General features: G+C 52.2%; 8 protein-coding genes across 8 annotated transcripts; 6 read left to right on the forward strand and 2 right to left on the reverse strand.

The window, feature by feature from the left end:
* Positions 1–44: 44 nt before the first annotated feature.
* Positions 45–932, forward strand: NCS54_00668500 (Hypothetical protein; the record flags this gene model as incomplete). The annotated part of the gene is made up of 2 exons (XM_053152134.1): positions 45–355; positions 407–932. 2 exons carry the CDS (start codon positions 45–47, stop codon positions 930–932), a joined length of 837 nt encoding a protein of 278 aa, XP_053008109.1.
* An 803-nt stretch (positions 933–1,735) lies between these two features.
* NCS54_00668600 (Hypothetical protein) lies at positions 1,736–2,601 on the forward strand (the record flags this gene model as incomplete). Its single annotated transcript, XM_053152135.1, has 2 exons — positions 1,736–2,052; positions 2,106–2,601. 2 exons carry the CDS (start codon positions 1,736–1,738, stop codon positions 2,599–2,601), a joined length of 813 nt encoding a protein of 270 aa, XP_053008110.1.
* Positions 2,602–3,069: 468 nt separating this feature from the next.
* Positions 3,070–4,424, reverse strand: NCS54_00668700 (DUF2183 domain-containing protein; the record flags this gene model as incomplete). Its single annotated transcript, XM_053152136.1, has 3 exons — positions 3,070–3,274; positions 3,325–3,724; positions 3,779–4,424. The coding sequence occupies 3 exons, from the start codon at positions 4,422–4,424 to the stop codon at positions 3,070–3,072; spliced, it is 1,251 nt and encodes a 416-aa protein (XP_053008111.1).
* A 1,502-nt stretch (positions 4,425–5,926) lies between these two features.
* NCS54_00668800 (Adenylosuccinate synthetase) lies at positions 5,927–8,618 on the forward strand (the record flags this gene model as incomplete). The annotated part of the gene is made up of 22 exons (XM_053152137.1): positions 5,927–5,990; positions 6,082–6,092; positions 6,159–6,215; positions 6,320–6,348; positions 6,411–6,431; positions 6,483–6,521; positions 6,580–6,615; positions 6,735–6,877; positions 6,936–6,962; positions 7,114–7,145; positions 7,195–7,431; positions 7,476–7,511; positions 7,569–7,665; positions 7,713–7,761; positions 7,815–7,851; positions 7,906–7,940; positions 7,994–8,025; positions 8,056–8,117; positions 8,174–8,236; positions 8,293–8,433; positions 8,488–8,514; positions 8,565–8,618. Exons 1-22 carry the CDS (start codon positions 5,957–5,959, stop codon positions 8,616–8,618), a joined length of 1,299 nt encoding a protein of 432 aa, XP_053008112.1. The 5' UTR covers positions 5,927–5,956.
* Positions 8,619–9,855: 1,237 nt separating this feature from the next.
* On the reverse strand, positions 9,856–11,679 carry NCS54_00668900 (Hypothetical protein; the record flags this gene model as incomplete). The annotated part of the gene is made up of 2 exons (XM_053152138.1): positions 11,080–11,679; positions 9,856–11,028 (listed from the first exon to the last, which is right to left on the reverse strand). The coding sequence occupies exons 1-2, from the start codon at positions 11,470–11,472 to the stop codon at positions 9,856–9,858; spliced, it is 1,566 nt and encodes a 521-aa protein (XP_053008113.1). The 5' UTR covers positions 11,473–11,679.
* Positions 11,680–15,349: 3,670 nt separating this feature from the next.
* NCS54_00669000 (Hypothetical protein) lies at positions 15,350–18,862 on the forward strand (the record flags this gene model as incomplete). The annotated part of the gene is made up of 1 exon (XM_053152139.1): positions 15,350–18,862. The coding sequence occupies one exon, from the start codon at positions 15,350–15,352 to the stop codon at positions 18,860–18,862; it is 3,513 nt and encodes a 1,170-aa protein (XP_053008114.1).
* Positions 18,863–19,776: 914 nt separating this feature from the next.
* NCS54_00669100 (DUF1992 domain-containing protein) lies at positions 19,777–21,451 on the forward strand (the record flags this gene model as incomplete). The annotated part of the gene is made up of 3 exons (XM_053152140.1): positions 19,777–20,493; positions 20,544–21,185; positions 21,236–21,451. 3 exons carry the CDS (start codon positions 19,777–19,779, stop codon positions 21,449–21,451), a joined length of 1,575 nt encoding a protein of 524 aa, XP_053008115.1.
* Positions 21,452–22,050: 599 nt separating this feature from the next.
* Positions 22,051–23,511, forward strand: NCS54_00669200 (DUF1992 domain-containing protein; the record flags this gene model as incomplete). The annotated part of the gene is made up of 1 exon (XM_053152141.1): positions 22,051–23,511. Exon 1 carries the CDS (start codon positions 22,207–22,209, stop codon positions 23,509–23,511), a length of 1,305 nt encoding a protein of 434 aa, XP_053008116.1. The 5' UTR covers positions 22,051–22,206.
* Positions 23,512–24,331: the final 820 nt, after the last annotated feature.

Here is a 24,331-nt window from a genome sequence, read left to right on the forward strand (position 1 = left end):
ATCTCAACATCAGACATTCCAACATCTCGTTCTCCATACCCAAAATGTCCGACGTTTCCAGATCCAGCGAGTGTCGCGTCCAGGATGGATCGCCCTTCTTTACCAAGTTCCCTCCCGAGATCCGCCGCTGCATCTACCGCGAGGCCTTTGGGGATCGCCGAGTTCACATTATTTCCAAAGAGACTCACTACATCACTCCTCAGAAGGATATGTCGATGCATGTTTCACGCTGCTGGACGCACCATGTCTGCGTCCGAGAGATCCTCGACAATGATGATGCTGCCCATCCTCACCACGAGGACAAGGACAAGTCGTGTCGTCTGGCCACACAGATCCTTCGCACCTGCAAGCAGGCGTAAGTGTTTCTCCATGTGACTGATCATTCATTAGACTAAGTTCAACCCAGGTTTGAAGAAGGGGTTCATCTGTTGTACACCTCCAACGTCTTTGCCTTTGATGGGGGCCACAACATGAGCCACTTCCAAGACACCTTCCTCCCCGCCAGCCTCATCAGATACATCGAGGTGTACTCGAACACCATGGTTTTCGGGGGTGACGATGTGAGACCGATGGCAGGGGAGCTTGACACCATCACCCAGGCCCTGGAGAAGCGGCAGACACCCGTCGAGCTGCGAATCAACTTTTCAGTCAAAAGCTCGCCGAACTATGACCCCCGGAAAGCCGAGGAAATAACCCACGAGCGGGCGATGGGTAGTCTGGTAGCGTGCTTTGCAGGAGAGTTCCTTGACGTCTTCTTCGGCGTGGACCGTTGTCGCCTGGACATTGACCTGCACTACAGGCTGAAAGACGGGTTTGAATACTCGCTGCAGAGGGTGGCTCCTGTCGGCTTGGGAACTCCACCTGTCAATATCACGTTCTTTCATTATGCTGATGAAGAGGATGAGGAGTTGGACGAAGAAACAGAGGATTGAGGGGAGCTTCAGAACAAGCAAACTGGGACGACATGAGACAGAGACATGGAACCAGGAGTGAAAAGAACTTTGCAAGGATAATTACTATAAATCTGCATATTGACCTTATGACCCGGTTCAAGTAAAAAGTGAGACGCCAGTGCCAAGGTATAGACTTGTCGTCCTCTAATACCCAGAAGATGATAAATTTATAAAATAATATCAAATTTTATCTAGTCATGTCTATATTCTGAATCAATTCTATTCTCATCATAGTCATGATATTCATGGAGAGCCAGGTGACCTCAGTCTCGCTCATCAAATGGGAAGCCGTGTTTGATCCAACGTTTGGCTGCATATGGATGGATGCTCTGTTCCGCGCACAACCATTGGAGCCGGACACGGTCCAAACAAGGGAAGTCAAACTTGATGCAGGGGCCCGAGGATATCTTGCTTGCTTCCAATTCTACGCTCCATCATGGCTCGGGTACTCGCCGATGTGACCACTCGAGACTGCATCTCGCCTGCAAACGGGCTATTCAGGACTGCATCACCAGTAGCGAGACCCAGGACGCCATGCGCAGGGCATTTCAAGACTGCCGCGATAGTGAGTATCCGCTATTTCTGGAGATTCTCCTGCAGGTTTCCACGTCTTGCCGTCGCAATACTAGGCCATGTTTGCTCAGACTGTACATGGACAGTTTAATTCTGTCACTACTGACTTCTATATTAACCCCAAGTTCTCCCACCATTTTCTCCGTAAATCCTTATCTGCCTATCTATATTTGGGCATCCTGAATCATCCTCTTTTCGACCTATCCACAATGCCGTCGGTAGTTTTCCCCAAGGTCGGCGACCAACCCAAGTCCCCCTTCTTCAAGAAGCTTCCCCCAGAGATCCGAAAGATGATCTACACGGAGCTCTTCGGATCTCGCCTCGTCCACGTCTTCTTTCATTCGTCCGCGTATCTGAAGCCTGAGTTCTCTTATACCAGAGAAGGTGCACCCCCTCGGAGGAAGATCCCTGGCTGGGCACATTGCGTCTGCCAACAGGACATCAAGGCTCCGCCTCATAAGCACAGCGAGGAGCATCACGAGTGGTACTATTTGTCCGCTAGCATCATGTTTACCTGCAAGTATGCGTGAGTACGCCTGACTTTGACGGATTGTAGCCAGGGCCCTGACTTGACTTCAGCTTCGAAGAAGGCATTCCTATTCTCTACGGCTCCAATTATCTCTCCTACAGCCATACCGCTACCTACTGGGCTTTTGTCGACGTCGCCGGACGCTACATAGATCTCATCACCAACTTAAACTTCAGTCTCGCTTTCGAGCTCGATCGCCACTCACCTGCCTCTCATAGAGGCCACACCAGCCCCACGTTGCTATTATACTGGCTTGTGAACCTCAAAGCGAGCAGCCTTGATTGTCAAATCGATATGGACCCAGTAGATGCTTTATTAATCAAGTTCGCCCAAGAGAAGGTGCTCGCGGATGGCCCTCAATTCCACTTTTTCCTGCCAAACCTTGCAAGGACGTCGGTTGAGCGGGAGCTGCGCGGCGGCGTAGACAACAATAAAGTCGAGATTTATTGGCGAAGCGACGAGTCTTATTCATCCACACAATTGGCCAGGATTCAGGATACGAGGGAGCTGTGGGATGAGGACTATATACATCCCAGCTCAGGATAATATCTGCTGATTGTGTAATTTAGAAAAAGAAGGGAGGGTGAGCACGACCTGGGAAAATTAGAGTGATTTATCAGATCACAACGGACTAAATGGCACACAAGGAGAGGGAGACATCGAGGGACGAGGTCGAGACAGAATGACACAGATGTGATGACAGAAATGATGCATTCGTGGGCAAAAGGATTCAAGAATAAAAGAGAACACGAATACTTGTGCTTGACACAATTTACACCTGTTATTTATTGTTACCCAGGAATAACTACTCAAAGGCCAAGATACTATCCAACCAGAGTATCAAGGCGGACTCGAAGAACTACCAGAAACAAGCACCATTCAAACCAAAACACGCCGGCCACAGCAAAACCCGTACCCAAACTTGCCCTCACAAACCCAATACTTGTACAACTCGCCTTTAAGCCGGAACTAAGGATAGAACTACTGAATCAAGTAAACGGTCCTGTACAAAGCCTACCACGACCTCTTGCGAACGACATCACGCACAATCCGCCGACACTCGCTCGGATCCTCAAAGACATGCCAAGCCTCGCGTGACACACCCTTAAACGCCTTCTCAAAGCGCTCAGGTTGGTTCTTCTCTTCGATGCCAAATGAGGCGACATCGGTGGCCTTGCGGATGAGGATCATCTTGATCCAGTGGGGGAAGGCTCGGTATCTGTGCATCTCGTTAGTAAGAGACAACAGCTCAAAATCAGGGCAACTTACACTTCGCCGTAAGCCTCTGGATCAGACTGCGTAGAGTCTCCAATCACAATCATCTTCCTCTTCGGTAACCACGAGTGAACCTTCTTCATGCGATCGGCCTTGTACTCCTCCGTCCCCATCGTCAACGCCGACAACAAGCCCGCAACGGTCCGCCAACTCGAGTCTCTTAGCACAAGTGTGCCTTGTGGAAAGTAACGATCACGAAAGTCACGCAACAGCGGATACAAGTTGTAGGGCGAAGCGGAAAGATAAAACCAAGGAGTGTCGCGGGGTAGGAGGGACTGAAGATCCGAGTAGAGCTCAGGCATTCCGGGAACTGGAGTGGGTTCGTCGACAAAGGTGGACTTGAGAATTCCCAGAGGATCGGATGTCATGGTGACTTTGATAGTGTCGTCAATATCTAGGTACGGAATGTTAGTGGTCGCTCATACTGACACATGGGCTAAAGACAAACCTGAAATGACGCCCCATCCTTCAGGCCCAGCATAATAAGTCTGCATATCTAGTATGCCCCTGACCTCCCTAGGAACCAGAGCCGTCGCATCGACCACAGATCCCTTATGATAGCGCTCGAGGGGCATGACACTCGTCGTGATGCCGTTGACACTCGTCGGCCCCAACCTCAACTCCTTCTTACGGTGCTCCAGCCAAAACACTCTCGCTGCCTGGATATCCCAGAGGAACGGAATTATCCTCTCCTCGATGACATCGCGCTCCGCTGCATCTTCTGCAATACCCAACGTCTTGGCGATGCTCGATACAATGTCTGCAACACGACACTTGGGCTCGTTCTCGAACACAGCGGCAACAAACTCGGCCTCCCACTCATTCGTGTCTGGATTCCGGTACGCCGTGTTATCAAAGAGCCAGACAATATCGCCGCTATCGACAGCCTTGCCAAAAGGGTTCAGGTTCGCGAGACGGGAAAGCCATCCCGAGATGTTAATAGGGGCAGCGAGCGCCGCGGTCTGAACTCGCTGCAAAGCTGGGTTTCTAGGGTCGGGCAGGTCGTGCTCGACCTTGTCAAAGTTGCGCGCCTTTCTTGTTCGTAGCTGCATGTCGCCTGCAAACGAGGACGGGCTGAATTCTGTTTCTGGCATTGTGAAGGAGGGAGAAACGGCCCGGGTGGCCGCGACAGGTATATGGGATGTAGGTTTCTGCTGTGAGTGATGTCCCAGACTGCGGTGAGGCAAAGAACGAGGAGGTCGCGTGCAAAGAATGAGTCTTGAGAACGGAGGAACTGTATCAGGAGTCGTGGGGTCGCGTGGATGTTTGAGGTCAGGTTTCGGAGTAGGACGTCAAGGCGGAGCAGGCAGCGAGGGCCAAGACAATGTTTATTAAAGTCGCAAGACAGGAAGGTCTCAGTCACCAGGGCGAGGCGGCAATAAGAGCAGGCGCCCGACATCCATGGCTGCTGAACACGCCCAACGCTTGGCTCTGCTCCGTGACCTCATGGGCATCAGCAAGGCTGTGCAGGGGGGGAGGCCAAGACATGGCGATGCTTAATTATTGCTGGTTCAATAGGATGGCTGGCCTTAAGATCGTCAAAGATCGCCCGGGGAGCGTGAGGTCCTTTTGGCGTGTTTGCAGAAAGATTGTGGGTGGCTCGGTCCAGGTGACGTCGCTGCATGATGACGATGCCCTTCCCGACACCTTAAAACGGCAATGCTACGCTAGGTACTGTACGTAGACTAGCAACGGGGAAATGGCCATGTGCTGGCTGGGAAAGAGAGCTGAAGTGTCAAAGCACCTACATAGGTATGCACCGAGTACTGTAATTGTTGATCGTTTGACTCTTTGAATTGTGCTCGCTCATCATGGCTGCGCAGACTCGTTGGGAGCGATCTCGGAGACAGTCGGCTTAAAGCACTAAGCTATGAATAGAAGCGGCTTGCATGACTCTAGATCTTCACCCAGCTTTACATTCTCCGATGATCCGTCATTGTACGATATTAAGGTAATATAACTATTAACTCATAGTGTAGAAACCAAGCTTCAAAGCAGTAGTTCTCTACTGCCTATAGAACTGGGCTTCCTCAGTCTTGATAGTGTGTCATACTCCTACTTCATATGGAGCAGGAATAGGAATATCAGTAACATCAAGCATCCCTTGGATGAACTGTCATGGGTGTCAGTCTGGTCAGGTAGGGCGCTTCGAATACGTATATAAAGTGTAGGTCGACATCCTCGGTTGCTCACGAACTCATAGGCACAGTATAGTTGGTACCTTACAGATTCAAAAATGCCTCAAACCATTTCATCCAGTACTTTGCCGCTGATTGTACTCGACGGAGCACTTGATGGTAGGATGGAGGGGCATCTCTTGGCACTAGATCACGGTCATTGTAGTTAAGAAGTACTTTTGCTAGGGCCTTTCTATCTCGTCTAAAGAGGTATCTCTTATCAGGACTGTCCGAGCTGTGATTTGCATTGGTCAACTCGCTCCCCACAAGCCGTCGAGCCATCGAAGAAATGTCCCTCCATGTGCAAGTACCCCGCTAAATCACGCGGCGGCTCTGAGTCTCTGACGCACCTTTCGGAAGCAGTCTAAAACTTCGCGACTTTGCCCTTTTTTCCTTCTCTGCAATCACAACGACGGCACCCACGACAGCCAAACTTGATCCTGAGCAACATGACTATCACTGTCGTTCTTGGGGCCCAATGGGGTATGTTTTTCTCCCCTACCTGAAATATACCCCTTCCCCACACCCAGCCGATATCGGTTCCATCTCATTATACTGACTAGGACTTCTGCAGGCGACGAAGGCGTGAGTACTCGGGGTGGACCTAACACAGCTGATGACACCTAAGTACTAACGATACTGCGTACTCAGAAAGGCAAATTGGTTGATGGACAGTGCCAGGAGGCGCAACTTTGTGCCCGAGCCGCGGTAAGCACAACGCAGGCAGAATCCGGTTGACCTACGGCTTCCACCAATCCCCCAAACCTCCCCAAACAAATTTGCGCTGAAATACCTGCTAATTATCGCCAAAGGGTGGTAACAATGCCGGACACGAAGTGCGGTTGGTCGAATTCTTTCCATATATATATATCTATATATATTGTGTTGCTAATTGGTGCCAAGTATCAACGGTGTTTCGTATAGGTGAGAACCAGCACACCTGAAAGGACTACATGGCTGCTAACATAGAGACAGCTTTCACCTCTTGCCCTCTGGGCTTATCAACCCAAAATGGTTTGTCAAAGATAATGCTCGGTCAAGCTGGCAGCAGCCAGGCTGACAAGTATCATAGCATGAACTTCATCGGTTCGGGCGTAGTCTTTCATGTGTTAGTCTCCATATGGCCCTCCACCCCTACCTCGACTACCGCATCGGCACCTTGTCGATGTCTCGCCTGGCTCGCGCCCCTCAAACGAACATGCCAAGAAGACTGACTCTGTCCTCTAGCCCAAGTTTCTTCAGCGAGCTCCAGGAGCTCGAGGACAAGGGCCTGGTTGCGGTACATGATCGGATTCTTGTTTCTGACAGGGTCAATGTCCTCCTGGACATGCATATTGCAGTGGATGGTCTCGAGGAGAGGGAACTTGGAGGTTCGTCCCATAGTTTCCGAGATTGTCGTTGAGAAACAGCAGCTAATGTCTACCCCAGACTCAGCTATCGGAACAACAAAACGCGGTACGCTACCCCCAGGACTGCATGTCGGATTATCCTTTTCTGCTTCTGTCACCTCATTGCAAGCATTCCCAAATCTCAATAGCGGGGAGAATCTCAGTCATCGTCGTGCTAGCGATGCTATTTAAGCAACGAAGTCTAACGTCCGCCATAGGCATTGGCCCCTGCTATCAGACAAGCAGAGCGGTAAGAGATAGCCACATCAAGGGGGCGGACTGTGCGCTGACTTTCCCAGCGAACTGGCATCAAATTGACTGATGTCTTCCACCCTGAACTTTTCGAACAGAAGGTGAGACGCTTGGCCGATGGCTATCAAAAGCGCTTCGGAGAACTGTTCGAATACGACATCAAGGCCGAACTTGCTCGTTTCGATGAGTACAGGGAGACGCTGAAGAAGTACGTCGTGGACGGCGTGTCCTTCATGAGATCCGCACAGCAGAGCAACACCAAGATTGTGATTGAAGGCGCAAACGTAAGGTTCCCATATGACTAAACGAATAGTACTGAATTGAACAGGCACTGATGCTCGATGTTGATTATGGCTCCTACCCAGTAAGTTTCCGTCGACTTGGCCTTTCAGTTTGCACTAATACTCATAATTAACTACAGTTCGTCACTTCCTCAAGTACTACGCTTGCTGGTATCATTGGTGGACTCACACTGAACCCAAAGAACATCACAGAGGTGGTTGGAGTGGTCAAGGCTTGTATGTTGATTACCCCAAGGCCGTAATTCACTGCTGACAAACAACAGACACAACCCGTGTCGGGTCGGGAGCCTTCAAGACCGAAGATACCGAAGAGTACGTCTTAATTACCATGTTGAAGCCACTCTAAAGCTGAATGACAACATCAGGATTGGCACCAAGCTCCAGGAGATTGGACGCGAATGGGTGAGGCCACAAGCGCTCTGGAGGTTTCGAACTTTTACCGCTGACAAGACTTAGGGAACGTCGACTGGCCGCAGACGCCGATGTGGATGGTGAGTTTTCATCATGGTTCTTTGCTGCTGATAGACTTACTAACCGTTCTCAGGCTCGGTAGGCACAACCTCAAATCCCTGGGTAGTAGGGAACACAACTGACAAGCATACACAGACCTCGTTGTTGTCAAGTACAGTAACTCGATCAACTACTACGACAGCCTGAATCTCACCAAGGTAGACAGCGCCCCTGGCATGCTTATGACACGCGTCAAAACACTAACGCTCTGCAGCTCGACATTTTGGATACTTTCGAAACGATCAAGATCGCCATCGCTTATAAGATCGACGGAGAGGTCAGCAATGTCAACGAGATCATGATAGATTGTGGAGCCGCTCACCGTTTGAACAGGAACTGGACTCTTACCCTGCGGATCTTGACATCCTGGAACGAGCCGAGGTGGTCTACCACGAGATGCCAGGCTGGCAAAAGCCGACCACCAACGCGAAGACCTACTACGATCTCCCCAAGGCGGCCCGCGATTACGTCGAGGTGAGCATATTCACATGCGCTAGCAGACCGAACAGTAGCGCTGACCACCAGCAGTACATCGAGAAGTTTGTCGGAGTCAAGGTAGGAGTGCGCGCATACTGACCTGGACCGCAATTACTAAAGTTGAGCAGATCAAGTACATCGGCACTGGTCCTGACCGTGACGCCATGATCCAGCGCGCCTGATTGCGCGAGATAGAGAGGCTTGATTTGGGTCGTGCGCAACGAGTGTTGGCCGCCAAAGCCATTCGGTGACCCGAAGAAGAGTGTGCGCATTTAGAGAATAGATTTGGATTATCTCACAGGTAGGCCATACCATAGACTACAACTGTCGCGCCACGGGCGCGTCCTGGGCCGAATGCCTCCAAAAGCGTGTGGGATACTCAGGTCGAGGAACCTAGACTGGAAAAGCTCTCTGAGTACGTTATCCTCTTGTAAAGTCCACCTTGGTGGACCAGTGACCTTGGACACATCCATTTTGCGAGTCGTCGCGTAATGACGGACGAGTTTCGTGTTTTGGCCTTTTGGAGACTCTGCTTCCAACACATCATGGACCTCGTTCCACGTAGTACATCTTTGAAGAAGAGACTCTAAAATGGCATGCTCTTGAGCGATCCATCCATCGTATCATCTTGCGAGCCGAGATTCTTGAGGTGTTTATATTCTCCAGGCTCGCAATGGCATGAAACACATGCTTTAATCCTTTGCAACCAAACGTTGCCTTGATTGCACCAGTGACTTGATTCACAAGCCTAAAGTGACGATAAATATCAACGCTAGGGGATAGATTTCCTCCAATAGAACAGGGGTGTGTCTTTTAGAAGCACAAGGGTCCCAGTCATTGTCTCCGCTACAAGATGGATACGACAACTCGCAAATGCCGTACCGCATTACAATACATTCGGCAGTCGAATACGAAAATGCGTTAACCCGCATTGGCGACTCGCTATTAACCCTACCCATTTACGAACACCTGGATACCTAGACAAATACCACCACTAGCGTCTCCCCAAGATCCATCAAGATGGCGCCAACCACCTGGACCTCGGGAGAGGCGCTGAACCAACAAATCCAATCCCTTGGTGCTCCATCAAGGGTCGGCCCGGGGAGGTCAACTTTAAAGTGGGAATGCTGACACTGCACAGAGCTTTTTACACAAGTTACCCGAGCCATGGATAAAACAACATAATAAATAAGCTGTTGGCTATGCTAATGCTCCGGACCCCTATTATATAAAAGTACAAGATGGACCGCCTTAGGTCTATCGACTCATGAACCAAGACCTCCTAAAAACGCCATTCACCGATTCTGATCCTGTCTTGAATCATGCATGATTTTTCCCCCTTCTCTCGTATAACGCTCGGGTATCAACCAACGCTACTATCACAACGTCGAAACAATGCTGAATCAACACTTTGCCTGGTTATGTTCTTCTACCCCACCAGCCCTTCTTGATGTTTAGATCAAACATGTTGTTGTGGACATCCTCGGCCATGACCTTGACCGCACCCTTCATGGCCCTCTCGCTTATGGTAAACGAGTCGTAGAATAGGTGGTCATCAGGGGCTTGACATTCAGCCGTCAACTGCTTCGTCTCGATGACCAGATCGTCAGTCTTGCCCTTGACGCATGGTGTCCAGACATCGGCGAATCGCATCGAGTCGTTGCTTGGTAGAGTTCCACGCCCTAGAGAGTCTACCACCTTTAGGCGCTGCATCTCCTCCTCTGTCATGGCATCGAGGATTGGCCTGACGGGGTTGAGTTTGAATCCTGTTCGCAGAGGATATGGGGCAAGGATGACCCGATCGCCGGCTTTCTCGGTTTCGTTGGTGTGCTCAGCATTGCTGGTAGTATCGTCCCTTTTGGCGTTGCTCGACTTTTCGGCTCCCTCTTCCGCCAATCCATCGGGCTTTTTGGTACCCTTCTCCCTCCACTGCGAGATTGCAAACGAAACCATTCTGTTCCAGTGCCTGGTGAGCTCGGCAGCATTCCGCGTCTGCTCGGCAAGGCTGTTGGGGGACGGCGGCTTCGGTCGACCACTCCAGCCGGGAGTCATCGAAATGTCAAAAAGCGTTGGGATCACGATGCGGAAGCTCTCAAATCTGCGCTCGTCGACCTTTTCAATGGCGCCAGGGGCGGTCAGCTCCTTGACCTGAGACTCGGTGGCATTGGTCCAAAAGTCCGAGTAGGCAACGGATTTTGGGTCCAGTGATGCCCGATACAGAATCTCGGCTTGGTCGATAATCTCGTCCGTCATTATCTCGATAATCTCCTCCGAGTGTTCTCGTGGCATGGCCGCCATGTTCCAGATTTCCCATGCGCCAAAGGTAAAAATCCACAATGTCTCGCGAGGGGTGGCTTCAGGCGGCGGCATAGCAAGGAACTCTTGTACCTGATCTGCCAGACTGGGAACCTGGAAAGGAGCCGGATACTGCTGAGAAAGGTAGTCGTAGTCCAGAGCAGGCTTTTCATTGACGTCGGTGTGTCGGGTGATGTCGAGCAGCTTCTGTATCGCCACTTCGTAGAGAGTGCTGTTGACAAGACCTTTACTGGGACCACCAGACGGCACGAGGGAGATGTGTGATGTGCAGTTGAGCTGGGATGGATGTTAGTTGCAGAGCTAGAACCCGTTGTTCGTTTGGCTTACCTCTTCACATAACTCCTCGGTCCACGTGTGGCGGCTTCGCGAGGCGTCGGTGGCGCTACCCATGATATCGGGGGAACCGAATACCACGATCCTCAGGTTCGCTTCTGGTACCGGCTCAGAGCCCCACGATAGAAAACCATTGTGAAAGGAGCCGCCTGATATGCGTGCAGGCAACAGGCCAAAAAGCACAAACACAGCAAAAAACAAGGCCGAGGCTTGGAGGAGGAGCCTGAACCCTCCACGCCAAACACGGGTGGAGCAGAAAATGACGACGTTTCTTAGGCCGAGCTGGCTCATCAAAGAGTTGTCGCTGTCATGATGGCTTGGGAGTTGATGATCGAGCTCGGAGGGTGATTTCCATACTGGGTTGAGCATGATGCGACGAAGCTGCATATAGTGACGAAGTTGTAAACTACGTTCCAAGTCTAGGGTCGGGGGAGAAGTGGACTTGAAAGGTTGTTTATAGAGATGCCGTTCCAGCCGAGGCCGGTGATGATAAGCGGATAACGGAAATGCGAAAAATAACCACTGCCGATTTATCCAGTCGAGAACAAGAGGCGTACAATTGGTTCTCGCCCAAATTCTGATGCGCTGACGTCGTGTGGAATGCTGGCAGTGAGAGACACTGACTAGGTTCGGGCGAGGCGTATAGATGTGGATGAAGCGAGAGAGCGAGGACGAATCTGCGTCAGCTGCTCATCAAGAAAAAAGCGAGATGCCAAGATACGGTCTAGAATGTTTACGCGGAACCAGAGAGAAAAGATGGCAGGAGAAAATGGTTGAAACGAAAGACTTGATGTGTGCAGTGCAGCGCAGTTGGGAAACTCGTCAAACAAAGCAACAACACAAGTCAGGAGAAGACGGGAGAGAGTTGGCGGGGGACAAACAAGGGGTGGAGAGCAGTGTAACGGCCTCAGCGGAGGGCCACCGACTTATTAGGCACTAGAATGCCCTCCCCCAGGTCACCGGCGTGCTGAGCCAAGAGTTATCGTTGCCGTCCAAGAGCTTCGATTTGCGCGGCCAAGCTCGACCTGCCAGCCTTGCGGGAGCGGGATTGTGGGAGGAAGAGGCAACATCAGGGATGCAGCGCATGGATACAAGACTCAAAAAAACTCGATGGATCCCTGCGCATTTGTGGGATTCATGTGGCCAAGAGTCCAAGACAGCTCCTCGCCCAGAGGTAGAATCTCCTGAATTTCGCCTGTTTCAGCCAGTCGTTGGGTGTCGTCTTGCGAGGTGCAGTAGCTGTCCGCCGAGTTTGTGCCCACATCCCGTGAGTGTTGCGTTGCGTTGCGTCGCGGTGCCGTCTCCCGCGATGTGAGCCCCGATCCGGCCTTGTCCTCGTCATCTGAATGGCTTCCGCGAACCAGCTGTCGCGTCCAGAAGCCGATATCCGTAAATTGAACCCCAAGAAGTCGTCGTCAGCAGTGGAGCGTTCGCGGTTGGCGGCGCCTCCTGTCAAGCCACCGGCACTGCGGCACAGACAAGGGTCCCTTCCAAAGTGACATTGTCCAAGACATGCTGCCGTTACATTGGCGAGTTTGCGATTGTCGAGACCGGTTTTGCACCTTCTGGGAGATTGTGTGGGGTGACGAATAACTGTAGATGAAGTACGTCTTGGTGTTTTGTGAGGCCAGAAGAGGAAACCAGGCACGAGGCAAACCCCAAGACTCAGGTACCAGACATGCATCATAGCGGCTCCCTCCCGTTTCAACAAATCAATCATCCAATGTGTTGCAGCAAGCCCCAAACGTCGATGCATAACACCCTATCCTGCCATCATCAATAGGTATGTAAACTCGCCTCTACGGCTCTGTTTCATTTTGTCCTGATTCTTCCCTCAAAGCGGTTATCTTCTCCGTCCACTATCTGCCCTGACGTTACGCATGCATCTGTTCGAGGGTAACATGTATCGTGCGTCATCAGTGAGATCGGTAATAACACCTCGCAGCGCCGAGACTGTAGGCACATAAAATGGGCCGATGATGAGGTCTGCCGAGATGTCTGTTGTCCTCCCAAGGACAAAGTCGGCATATTGTCTTGTGTAGCCATCGACCTGTGGAAGGGGATTGCGGAGATATGAGTCTGTGCCTCACTCAACGCTCAACAACCTGTGGCTTGAAATAGTTGACGGTCCTCTGTGCCACGATACCATCATCACGGTGGGCTGCTGCCAAGACCTGTCCAATCTTGGACTGTGTAGGATGGGGTGCTGTCAATGCCGCTGTCGCTCATGCGCTGGCATTCCCCCGTGTCTCCCCATTTCTTTTGGCCGAGCCGGCCCCGGAGTTGAGGCAACTCTAGACGCCATACAACGCAAACTTGCAGCCATTTGTGACAACAGTCGCCACAAGCGAGGCAGGGCCGCCAGCCTGACGATGCTGATTCATCCATGTCAGCTTTTGGCGCGATTGGCACTCGAATCTCTGTGGCGGGTGAGCGCTAAATAACCTGGGCTGCCGCGCCGGGCTGTGCAAAGCCAAGGCCTTGGGGGACGGTGTAAGCAAGGCAGATCGCAGCGCGATCACCAAAGGAGAAATTGACGAGTTGAGTTGAGGGGATGCCCTGCAAAGGGTTCATTAACTGCGGAGTCCTAGTTCTTGTAAACATCCTCCCTTCAGACCGCGTTAAGCAGGTCAAGACATAAACAAGACACCAAAGGCGCACAGTTTAGCTCTGCCTTTAAAGACCTCCATCTCTCTAATGGCAGTACTTTATAGAATGCCCTAAAAGAATAAAGAAATCTTTTTAAAAAGAAGCAATACTTTAGATCTCTTGTTACTTACCAATTTAAATATCGTTTTAAAAACACCTTTATATCTTAGCACCCTTAGGGGACAATGTGCTAATTGAATCCCAGCAGTGTCTTCTTGTCTTCGCCCGGCTCCGCGTCTTCCATCACGGAACTGCCATCCCTGCAGGAGTGGAGATTCCTTTTCCGGCCTTTGGCTGCTCGATAACACAAGGTTCGAGCACATTTTTCGTATCAGCACGACGGAAACGTGAAGAAGGTTTGTCCTGATGTTGATGTCGCTCGGTCAACACTTCCAGAAAACTGGAGTCTTGTCCTTGATGAAGGAAACCATTGAGTCAAGTCTCAGGAATGCGAGATGAGTAGAGTCGTACGGGTCCAATCGGGGAAACTTGACCTAGACAAACGTTCCCTCATAACGGGGTCTTGGAGAAAAGAATCATCTTGGAAATATTATGTCTCAAACTTTAAGGACAAGTGGTCAGCTATTGCCTTGTCGGGTCAAATACTTGAGGCTATCACAAGTCCACTTGGACACGACCGGAGCTGAGTAACAAGAGGGAGATGAAGAGCAATTTAAAAAGGCCCTTGTCAAGGGCGGCCAAGATGAGCACCTCTCTCGAGGGCGGTAAACAGCCGTCACGAGGGAGAAAGACGGTTGCTCGAGGCCCAAATGGAGGTGAATGACCTTTTTCAAGGGATTCTTGTTCTTTTTATAGAGGAGGCGCATTCACACCTTGCAGCAACCACCAAAACAGCCCCACACATGCATCACCAACCGGGGCTGCATCCAACGTGGTCAACCAAAGTCCTAAACAACTAGGTATACCCGTATCACCATTCTCCTGAAGCTTCCCTTGATATTGGGCCAATAATAATTAAACCGTACCTATTAGCCAATGTTCTGTTCGAAACAGAAATCACCTTAATCCCTCCTGTCAACTCTCATATATCTCGGCAACACGTCAGAGTCGCATCCGAGTGGCTCCTGCACGTGCATCTCACCCCTGTCAGGCTTTGGACGCCTTGAAACCGTAAACCCGTCACCAACCACGGATGCCACTCGGGACTGCCTCAGCCTCTTCCCGACAACATCCTATCTCACTCTCGTCGACAAAACATCTCACTACTGTGTACATGGCTGGATCCCTCATCCATAGCCTCACACTACGCGAACCGACCCTCGTATCGCCAATCCAGCGTCTGGCTTACGCTGCGAACCTCTCCACTATCGATACGCCGCTTCGCCGCTCCGCGCCCGAATAGCACCCTCCTCCGCAGCAGCCTGCCCGCTGAACACCATGTGCGCGAGTCTCCCGCGGCTACGACCCTTCGAGTCATGATCGCATCGAGGCCACTTTGTCCGCTACCTCGCCCTACACCATCAGCTGCCGCCCCACGGCACGCTGCGCATTTGCGCTATCCCGCTACCTGAGCTCGAGTCCTCCCGCCCTCCCCCCACCCCAGCCGCCGCCGATATTTTGATTCATCAGGCTTGATCTAAGCCTGGCCGCCGGTATGCTGTCCCATCTGAGGTTCCACCGGCGAGGGCCATCGAATCCTGCTTCTCCATCTCCCGATCAACATACTACTTCACCCCCGGCCGGCCACTCTGCGCCGTTCCCTTCCGATGTGCTCTCACCAGACCTACGCCCAACCTTGTCGAGTCCTTCCGGCCTTCCTCCTACTCTCCCTCCTATAGCCCGCGTTACGTCAGACGAGCTCGATCAGTCGCGGCACCATCAACAACATGCTAGCATGGCAAGTCAGGTAGAACCTCGTCCTCACCAGACACCAAAGTCGCCCTTCAACGGTGGAACTGGGTTCATCGGTGGCGTCGCCCTCAGAAACTATCAGCGCGATATGGAAGCCCAAGCTGCCGAAGCTATGGATGGTGGAAGAGGTCTTGGTCTGGTGGGCCAGTATTCAGCCTCACAACCAACTCTAGCTGCGAATGTTCCCCCATCTACCAGGCCACCTCCCCAAGTTTTGAAGAACACGAAAATAGCATCTTCTTTTAGCACGCCTACGGAGTTTCAGAACTCTGCACCTGCGCCTACAGGCCGGCGCCCTGCAGGTACCCGGCTTGTCACAGACCTTCCCTCGCTTGTTCACTCTACCAGCAACACCGAGAACCCGAAGCCGAGGAAAGGTCTTCCGTTCCTCAAGAACCCCATGTCTACTCTGTTGATGAGGCGGAAAAACAGTCAACATGCGCCAGACCTGCTTCCACTGCCCATGGCGAAACAGAAGGAAGAGCCCATGTATGATCCACGCATCAAGGGTACTCGAGTTCACGATTTCAGTGCACCACGACCAAAGAAGAACGCGCCTACCAAGGATCCCTCGCAGGCATCTTTTACCTCACCAGTCCCTGGTTCTGCTGTGCCTCCTGAGCAAGAAAGGTTTCCACACTCACCGGCCGTGCAGCCCGAGCAGGCTCCCGTGTCAACCTCAACCCAGCGCATTCCCAGCAACGCCTCCGAGTCCGTTTACTCGCAAGATTCAAAACTGGTCAATAATACGCCAAGCACAATATCAAGAGGGACACATGATCCTATACCAGAAACGAGCGCATCCCCTGGACCAGATGCACCCCCAGTTCCCCCAAAAGACGAAGGCCCAATTTCAGTCCAGCCAAGGTCACCACAAGCATCCCGATTAATCGAAAGCAATGCTTCCATCTATGCAAGGTCAACTGCCTCGGTCCGAGTTGGCCGTTCCAGGGGGCCTTCACTTTCTGGCTTATCAGGCAAGGACATCCCATCAGCAGTACCCCGACACATGAAGAGCACATCCTCAAGATTCAGTTTCGACATGATTGGAGCCGCCAAGCAGGAAAAACTCTTGGAGGACAGACACAGACAACGAGAGCTAGAGAGGAAGACAAGCGAGCCTTCTGGCCCACGAGATTCTCGGTTTGACGACTTTGACGATGACGCATTCGATTACGACGCCATGATGGATGACGATGGCCTGGAAGAGAGGATCCCTGGCGTCAACGCGGATTATGAAGACGACATCTACGAGGAAGAAATCCCTATGGTGGGCGAGGACTTGGACGATAGCGTCGACGACCCCGACAACGACCAAGAAAACTTTTCTGGCTTCGTTTTCCAACGATCCAACCCAACGTCGTCGCTGACAAGCCCACTCAGTGCAGGCTTCGTGCCCACCCCAAGAGACGCAGATGGTAACCGCATCGGCTTCGCGACGAGTCAATATACTCCCAACATGCCTGGAGCATTGTCTCCCAACCTCCCCATCAATCCCCAGGCAATGCAACAAATGCAACCCGGTGGGCTGGGAATCCAGGGTCTAGATGTGCCGCGAGTGCCCAGCTTGGAGAATGAGGCCGCATTCCAGAAGAACCAAGACCTGCCCCCCATGAACATGGGACGCTCGCTTAACGATGATGACCTGTACTTCGATGATGGAATGCTAGGATTCGAGAACGAGTTCGCCGAGGACCTTGCTGCCCCTCCAGAATGGGACGACACCCCCTTTGACGAGTCAATATTCGACAACAATGATACCGATCAGTTTGGGCGGCCGATAGCCGGCGCTTTCGCGCAAGCTCAATCTGAAAGACGTGCAGCAAAAGAGGATGACACAAAACGGGAGTCGGACATGACGACCCGATTCTCGGCACAATCGGCGGCCTCACAATCAACAGCACATACCTCGTTGAGCGTCGAAGCCAAGAATAGTACCGAGACAGAGGCTCCGAAGGATAGCTCTGAGTCCAACTCGCCAGCCGAGCCTTCTGCTGCGGATCAAGGGGCTCCTTCAGATGGCACCATGGCCGCCTACCAGGCCGCACTCGCCGCAGCTGCTCATAAGGCGGCGGCGTCGGGTAAATTTCAACGTAGCTCATCACCGCCGCTACAGGACACGCCGCTATCCGAGCCAAGCCATTCTCCGGATACACCAGATCGCGGAGAGTCGTTCAAGGAGGACTTTGGTGGCATCGATGAATACGATGATTACGGTCAGTCATACGAAGACTTGGCTGACTTTGAACTCGACGACGATGCCATCATCGCTGAGGCAAATGCTAGTGCCCTAGCCAACGATTGCGATGGGTGGTATGGTCAGGAGTTTGGCTTCTATTCGGCACCTGCCAACTCGCATCATGGGTCTGAAACAGTTGACTACGAATACGCCAACGGCGGCTTCTTTGGTCCTAAGGGAGGTCTGGATCGCAGCACCAGTGGTCGCATGGTGTCAAGAGAGCCCAACCTCACGCCTATTACGGAGCGCTCCGAGTATTCTAACAGAAACTCGATCATGAGCCTCAGTATGCCTGGGTTCGGCGGGGGAACGCCTTTGCAGAGTCCCGGCCTTGCCCAGCTGGCTCTGCTCGGGGATCGTGGTGATGAAATGAGTCTCTCTGCCCTACTTCGGCTTCGGTCCAGAGCCTGGGGAGGATCCCAGGCCAGTCTCGTCTCCAGCCAGAACGGTTCTCCTCGGTCAGAAAGAGGCGATCTATCCAGTTCGCCTTGGGGTCCCAACTTTTCGAGCCCGCCTGCTTTCCACGCTCGGAAGAACTCGGTGCTGTCCACCATTAGCCATGATTCAGACAGCATTAGTGTTTCCGGAAGCCCGACGTTGACGGGTGGCATTCCGGGCTTGAGCTCTCCTCCGCCTCCTGTCCCGCCGTTGTCACCGCTCGAGTCCGACATGCGGGAGGATGCTAAGGTTGCCCCTTTGAACGTCAGCCGGCCTACATCAAAGGTCTATGAGAGCGGCATTTCACTGTCGCCAATATCGGATCCCGAAGAGAGCATGCCACCATCCGCTATGGTGAGCCCTCTAGAGCCCTTTAATAATGTCAGTATCCCCGAACCTGGCGACACCCCTCAACGACCCAGCATGGGTCATCGGCACAAGGGCTCAGCCGACAGTATATCATATACCAAAGAGCAAGACAGCGGCGCAACTCGTTGGGTCATGGAGCGACGGCGCACAGGTGAATTTGGGCAGGTCGAAGTTCTCGAGCGAGAAGTTGTTGAAGGGGGGCGGATATAGGAAGACTGCCGACTCTGCGAAACTGTTGATGGTTGAAAATGACGATATAAACACATATATGTTAATACACTATGGGATGAGGAGTTATGGATATGGATTGGGTATATATATACAGGAGACACCGGTGCGAGCCGCGACACCGAGCCTGAGCATGGGGCCTCTTTCTCGGATGGCTCGACTCCTGAAAGAGTTGGCTCACAAAAGAAAAGTGATTGATGGTGTTTGCAGAGCGGGTTTGGAATTTGTCGGCCTGGGGCTGGAGCTCGTTATATAGTGTTCAGTTCCACGGGCTGCATAGAGCAGCATTATGGATATGATGACGCCTGAAGAGAATATTGGTCGGATTGGTTCTGATTACGGCCTGATTAAGAGCGCAAGATATTGTTCCTCGATGATGCTTATGGGATATCAGATGGTGAACCGTTCCCCGATCCTCATGCTACGCCGATGTCAAATGCTTCAGTGTCTCTTCAGATATTAGGGAGTAGTCATCCTGAATTAGGACCCCTTCTAACTATCTTCAACTATCTTTACACCAAAACTCATCAAGGTCCCTCCTAACCAAGAGATTCTGCCTTCGAGTGGGTATGGTCAATAGAGCGTTCGTGCTGTTTCTGCATCCTCGCATCCTGCCGGCAGGTACAGGGGGCATTGGAGAGAAAATCTTGGGCCTGTTTGAGAAAGCGCGACTGCCTCCTATGGCAACCTCAACGTCAAGAAGTGACCTCACCTTCTCTGCGGGCCACCTCAACTCCCCTCTTACATCACTGAAATTGACGACTTGAGCCTTGGACCTGTCTTGAGATTGAAGTTGGTGTCGTTTTGGAGTCTTCTTGGACCTCTACTCTTTGTTTCGCTGGCTGCACCTCTTGGACCTTCCATTCGCAACGAGTTACCCTGACTTATCTCTCAAGATGCGCTCCTCACTTCCCTCGGCCACCGCCCTTGCTCTTCTTTCCGCCTTTGTGTCTGCCGACAAGCCTCTCATTGGCGATCTCGAAGCCTACAATCACGGCTATCTTGGCGAATTCCCCTCTCAGACCTTCCAGTCCTCGGATATCGTTGCCCCGTTGTTCCAGGTCAACACGTTTGACCCGAATCTCATCGATAACTCAGGATATATCTTCTTGACCCTGGAGTATAGAGGCAAAGGAGGGCCCGCCATCTTCTCGAGCAAGGATCTCAGCCTGGTGTATGCCGATCTCAAGTACCAGCGAGCTTTCGATGCCCGCGCGCAGGAGAGACAGGGTTTCCAGTACCTCACCTTCATCGAGGGGGGGTTCTGCCACATCTTTGACAATACGTACCAGAAGAAATGGACAGTCACAGTGGACGGTCTGGGTGGAACTGAAGCTGACATCCACGAGTTTCAATTCACCACCACGGGCACTGCCATCATGTCGGTGTACCAAGACGTCAGATTCAATCTGACGGTTCTTGGGGGAGCGATGGATGGGTGGCTCAGCGATTCCGTCTTTCAGGAGGTTGAACTTGAAACAAACCGCGTCACCAATGTGTGGAGAGCGTCGAATCACTTTAACCTGAACGACACCTTGCTCGAATACAACCCCGAGACGACTTTCAGGGGAGGCGAAGGCTTTGACTGGTTCCATTTGGACAGCGTGTTCAAGGTATGAGTTTGTTTCTCAGATTGATTGAAGCATTCTCACTATTCAAACAGACTAAAGACGGCCACTATCTGGTGTCATCAAGGGCACTATCAGCGATCGCCCTCCTTCGAGCAGAGGATCTCAACCCGCGGTGGATTCTTGGGGGCAAACGAAATCAATTCAAAGACCTCAGCGACGGAAACGCAACAAACTTTGCCCACCAGTACAATGCGAGGTTTGTCCAGGGAAATGAGAGTCGGCTCAGCTTCTTCGACAACCAGGTTCGGGAGACGGGCACTTGCAGTCAAGGTAACTGCTCTCGTGGGGTTGTTGTGGAACTCGACTACGAAGAGATGACAGTAAAGCTCCTGCACGAATTTTACCATCCTCAAGGCATCTCTTCTGGCTCAGGGGGGAGCGTTCAAGGCCTGGACAACGGCAATTTCCTGGTTGGTTGGGGGGCAAACCCTGGTATCACGGAGCATCTTCCAAATGGAACAATGGCCATGGACATCCAACGAGGCGTGATGCCTCACGATCATGAAGATCAGGTGGACATGGATATGTTGGTTTACCGCGCGTGGAAGATGGAATGGGATGGCCGACCACCATGGGGCCCATCAATTGCATCCGTGTCCCCGGGAAATGTGACAACAGACGCTACCATCTATCTTTCGTGGAATGGTGATACCAAGGTGGCCAGATGGGAGGTAGTAAGTCGTTTCGCAATCTCATTTGGCTGATTCGGTATTGACCATGGCAGTACGCTGGCGAGGACGAGAAGAACGTGACAACTTCTCGCAAAGTCATCGGTAACTCGACCCGCACAGGTTTCGAAACGGAGATCCTGCTCGAAGGGTTTGCTCACCCCAAGTTTGCAAGAGCCGCTGCCCTGGACAAAGATGGCGAGGTACTAGGTCTTACAGCTACAGTCGACATTGCGAGTGGCGAGATCCATGGGAACAGCACCAGTATCTAGAAGATCAGGCCTGACCCTTCAGATGAAGACATTATCAATAACCCAGAAGAAAAGGAAGAAGGCAAAGAGGAGGAGGAGGAGGATGCATCATTCCACGCGAGTCCCTCGATGGGCTTGGTGTTTGCTATGGCGGTGATTGTCACATGTTATCACTTCCTTTGAGGCGCGTTTTGCTGGAGGTGTCACGGTGAAGAAGGGATCCATTTTTGGCGCAAACATTTAACAAAGCTGAGTTGTGTGTGGTATGGGGAGGACAAACAAGGGAACTGATTCAATCGTGTAGGCAGATGGAGTTATCGTCTTATAGCTAGGCCGACTTTTTCAACAGATAATTCATCAAGATGATGTTAATATGGATGCCAAGAAGATCCATGGCAACTGGGCGTGAGACGTTTTCAGGGTAGATGAGGGCTGACTAAGCCAAATTGCCGTCATCAACTTCTTGTCGTGATCGCGACCTTGATGCAGACTGGAACTCAGCATTGCCGGCTTAGCTTTTATCTAATTTCTCTCCATTTCTCAATTATTTGTTTCATCATTTGCAAAAGACCATGAGTGCGGCTCTATTTCTCCGTCGGACGCATTTTGTTTGCCGGCGATGTCTTCAGCTTTCTCGCCAACTAGGACCATTGCCACTCGCCCGGTTCTCATCCCAAGCCGACAAGCCTCAAGATGAGAGCCAGAAACAAGAGGAATCAACTAAAAATGAAGAATTGAAAAAAGAAGAGCCCGCGCCCGAGAAGGAGCTGGGCCCAATGGCTCGACGATTAGAGGAAGCCACCGAGGAAGCCCTGTTCACCGGCGGAAGAGCGGGACGTCGAGCAGTCGAGGACGCAGGCTTCTCGGAGGAGTTGAAGGAGAGACTCTTGAGCAAGATTGCCGATGCCAAGTTCAAGTCGGAGCATGCGGGCGCCTTTACGGAGGCTGGTCTGTCGTCATCAGCGGGCGAGGGCACGAGACACATTGCTTCGGCGCAGGCTTGGACGGGGGAGGAGAACACGGCCGATACGGTGCTCAGGATGCTGGATGACGTAAAAAAGCCGCTTGCTCCTGGTCTTAGGGGCAAGTATCAGCCGCCGCCGGTGGATATGCGGCTTCAAAGGGAGCCTACTCGGTCACCGGGACAAAAGGTTGCCACGGCAAGGGATAGGGTGTCTACATATGTCGGCATGGGAGCGAAGGATAAGTCCAAGAACGGTATGAGCGAAGAGGAGAAGGAGGCTTGGCGAAAAGAGCTGCGGGAGAGGTTTGAGCCTGGGGCGAGGGCACTGCCAAACACCATCAGCGGGCTAGCGGCGCTTGCCAACGAGCGCATCGAGAACGCCATCGCTCGGGGTCAATTCAAGAACATTCCTCGAGGCAAAGGCGTTGAAAGGGATGCGAGGGCCGATAATCCGTTCATCGACACGACAGAGTACATCATGAACAAGATGATTCAGCGACAGGACATGGTACCCCCATGGATCGAGAAGCAGCAGGAGCTCGTCAAGGCTGCTGGCGCGTTTCGGGCGAGGTTGAGGAATGACTGGCGGAGACATGTGGCGAGGATGATTTCTTCGAGGGGCGGTTCGTTGCAGGAGCAGATGCGGAGGGCGGAGGAGTACGCTGCCGCCGAGGAGGTTCACAACCCGATTGCGCGGAAGAAGGCTGAAGAAGAGGGCATCAAGGAAACCCCGCAAGTTGTGGGAAGACCGTTCCGTGATGCAGCATGGGAACAGGCCGAGCACGCATATCACAAGCTCACGGTTGAGCATCTCAACACTTTGGCGCGGAGCTACAACCTCATGGCGCCGGACTTGGCAAAGAAGCCTTATTATGCTCTCGAGCGGGAGCTCAACTCTTGCTTTGCTGATGTGGCGCCTACGGTGGCTCGCGAGATTCGAGACCGCGCGGCGGGTGGAACAGCAAGATCGCTTGGGGGTACTGGTCAGAGGGCCAAGCAGACAGGGCTACTTGAATCGCTGGCCGGGAGGGGGGACAATGTCAGGGTACACGTCGAGGCGGAGGAAAAGGCGTATGGACTGAAGCAGTGGTGGAGGGATGTGTGGAAGAAGGACTGAAGGGGGTGGACAATAGATATTATTTCACGACGGATGTAAGAATGTACATTACACGACAACAGTATGACGAGAATGAAAGGTGTAACAGGGAGTTACGAAGATGTCCAACAAATAGTGTTCATCGGGGCTAAAAGATCTCTCTGCTTGAGTCGGAAGAGAGAGCACTTTCAGCAATCATGTCCACCTTTTTATATCAACCCTCGGTATCAGTATGATCAGGATACAATACGATCAAGGGGCAGATCGAGACCCGACAAGTTGATAACCAACGCAGTCTCTCCACCACTTACCCCATATGGCCATGAACCCCCACATGACGCCGTCGTGAGCAAGGCCCAGATGCCCCGTCCGGTATCGATCAAGCTAGCTAGCTAGTTTATGTCTTGTTGGCGGTTGAGGAACACCATCCCCATAGACACAGGATGGATGGTAGAGTCTGTCTGCTCCAATTTGACTGATCTCCGAGCGTTGGAGTAATGCCCATGAGCAGGGATACCCCAATACCCCAACTCTCGCCAACACCACGCGATTCCATCTGTGTTGGTCATAGCAAAGTCTAGACCGGCCGCTATGTGGTCTATTGATGGAACAGCCCTTGCATGTTTGTAAAGCGAGGCTTTGCGACCTCAGAGTGCAAATCCTATCCTTCAATCCGTATTTTGCCACAGGGCGTAAAAAATCGCGTTTGGTGTGAAGTTCGCCCGGCCTTACCACGGCCATGGGAATCTCTCCAACTGTTCAATGACTTCAGGGGTTCGACAACGCTGAGTGGCTGCTGATCTTTCTTAGTTTCTGGGCGTTAACGCCGAGACCGCCATGC

Source organism: Fusarium falciforme, chromosome 5 (assembly GCF_026873545.1).
Source record: "Fusarium falciforme chromosome 5, complete sequence".
In the NCBI taxonomy this organism is placed as follows: domain Eukaryota; kingdom Fungi; phylum Ascomycota; class Sordariomycetes; order Hypocreales; family Nectriaceae; genus Fusarium; species Fusarium falciforme.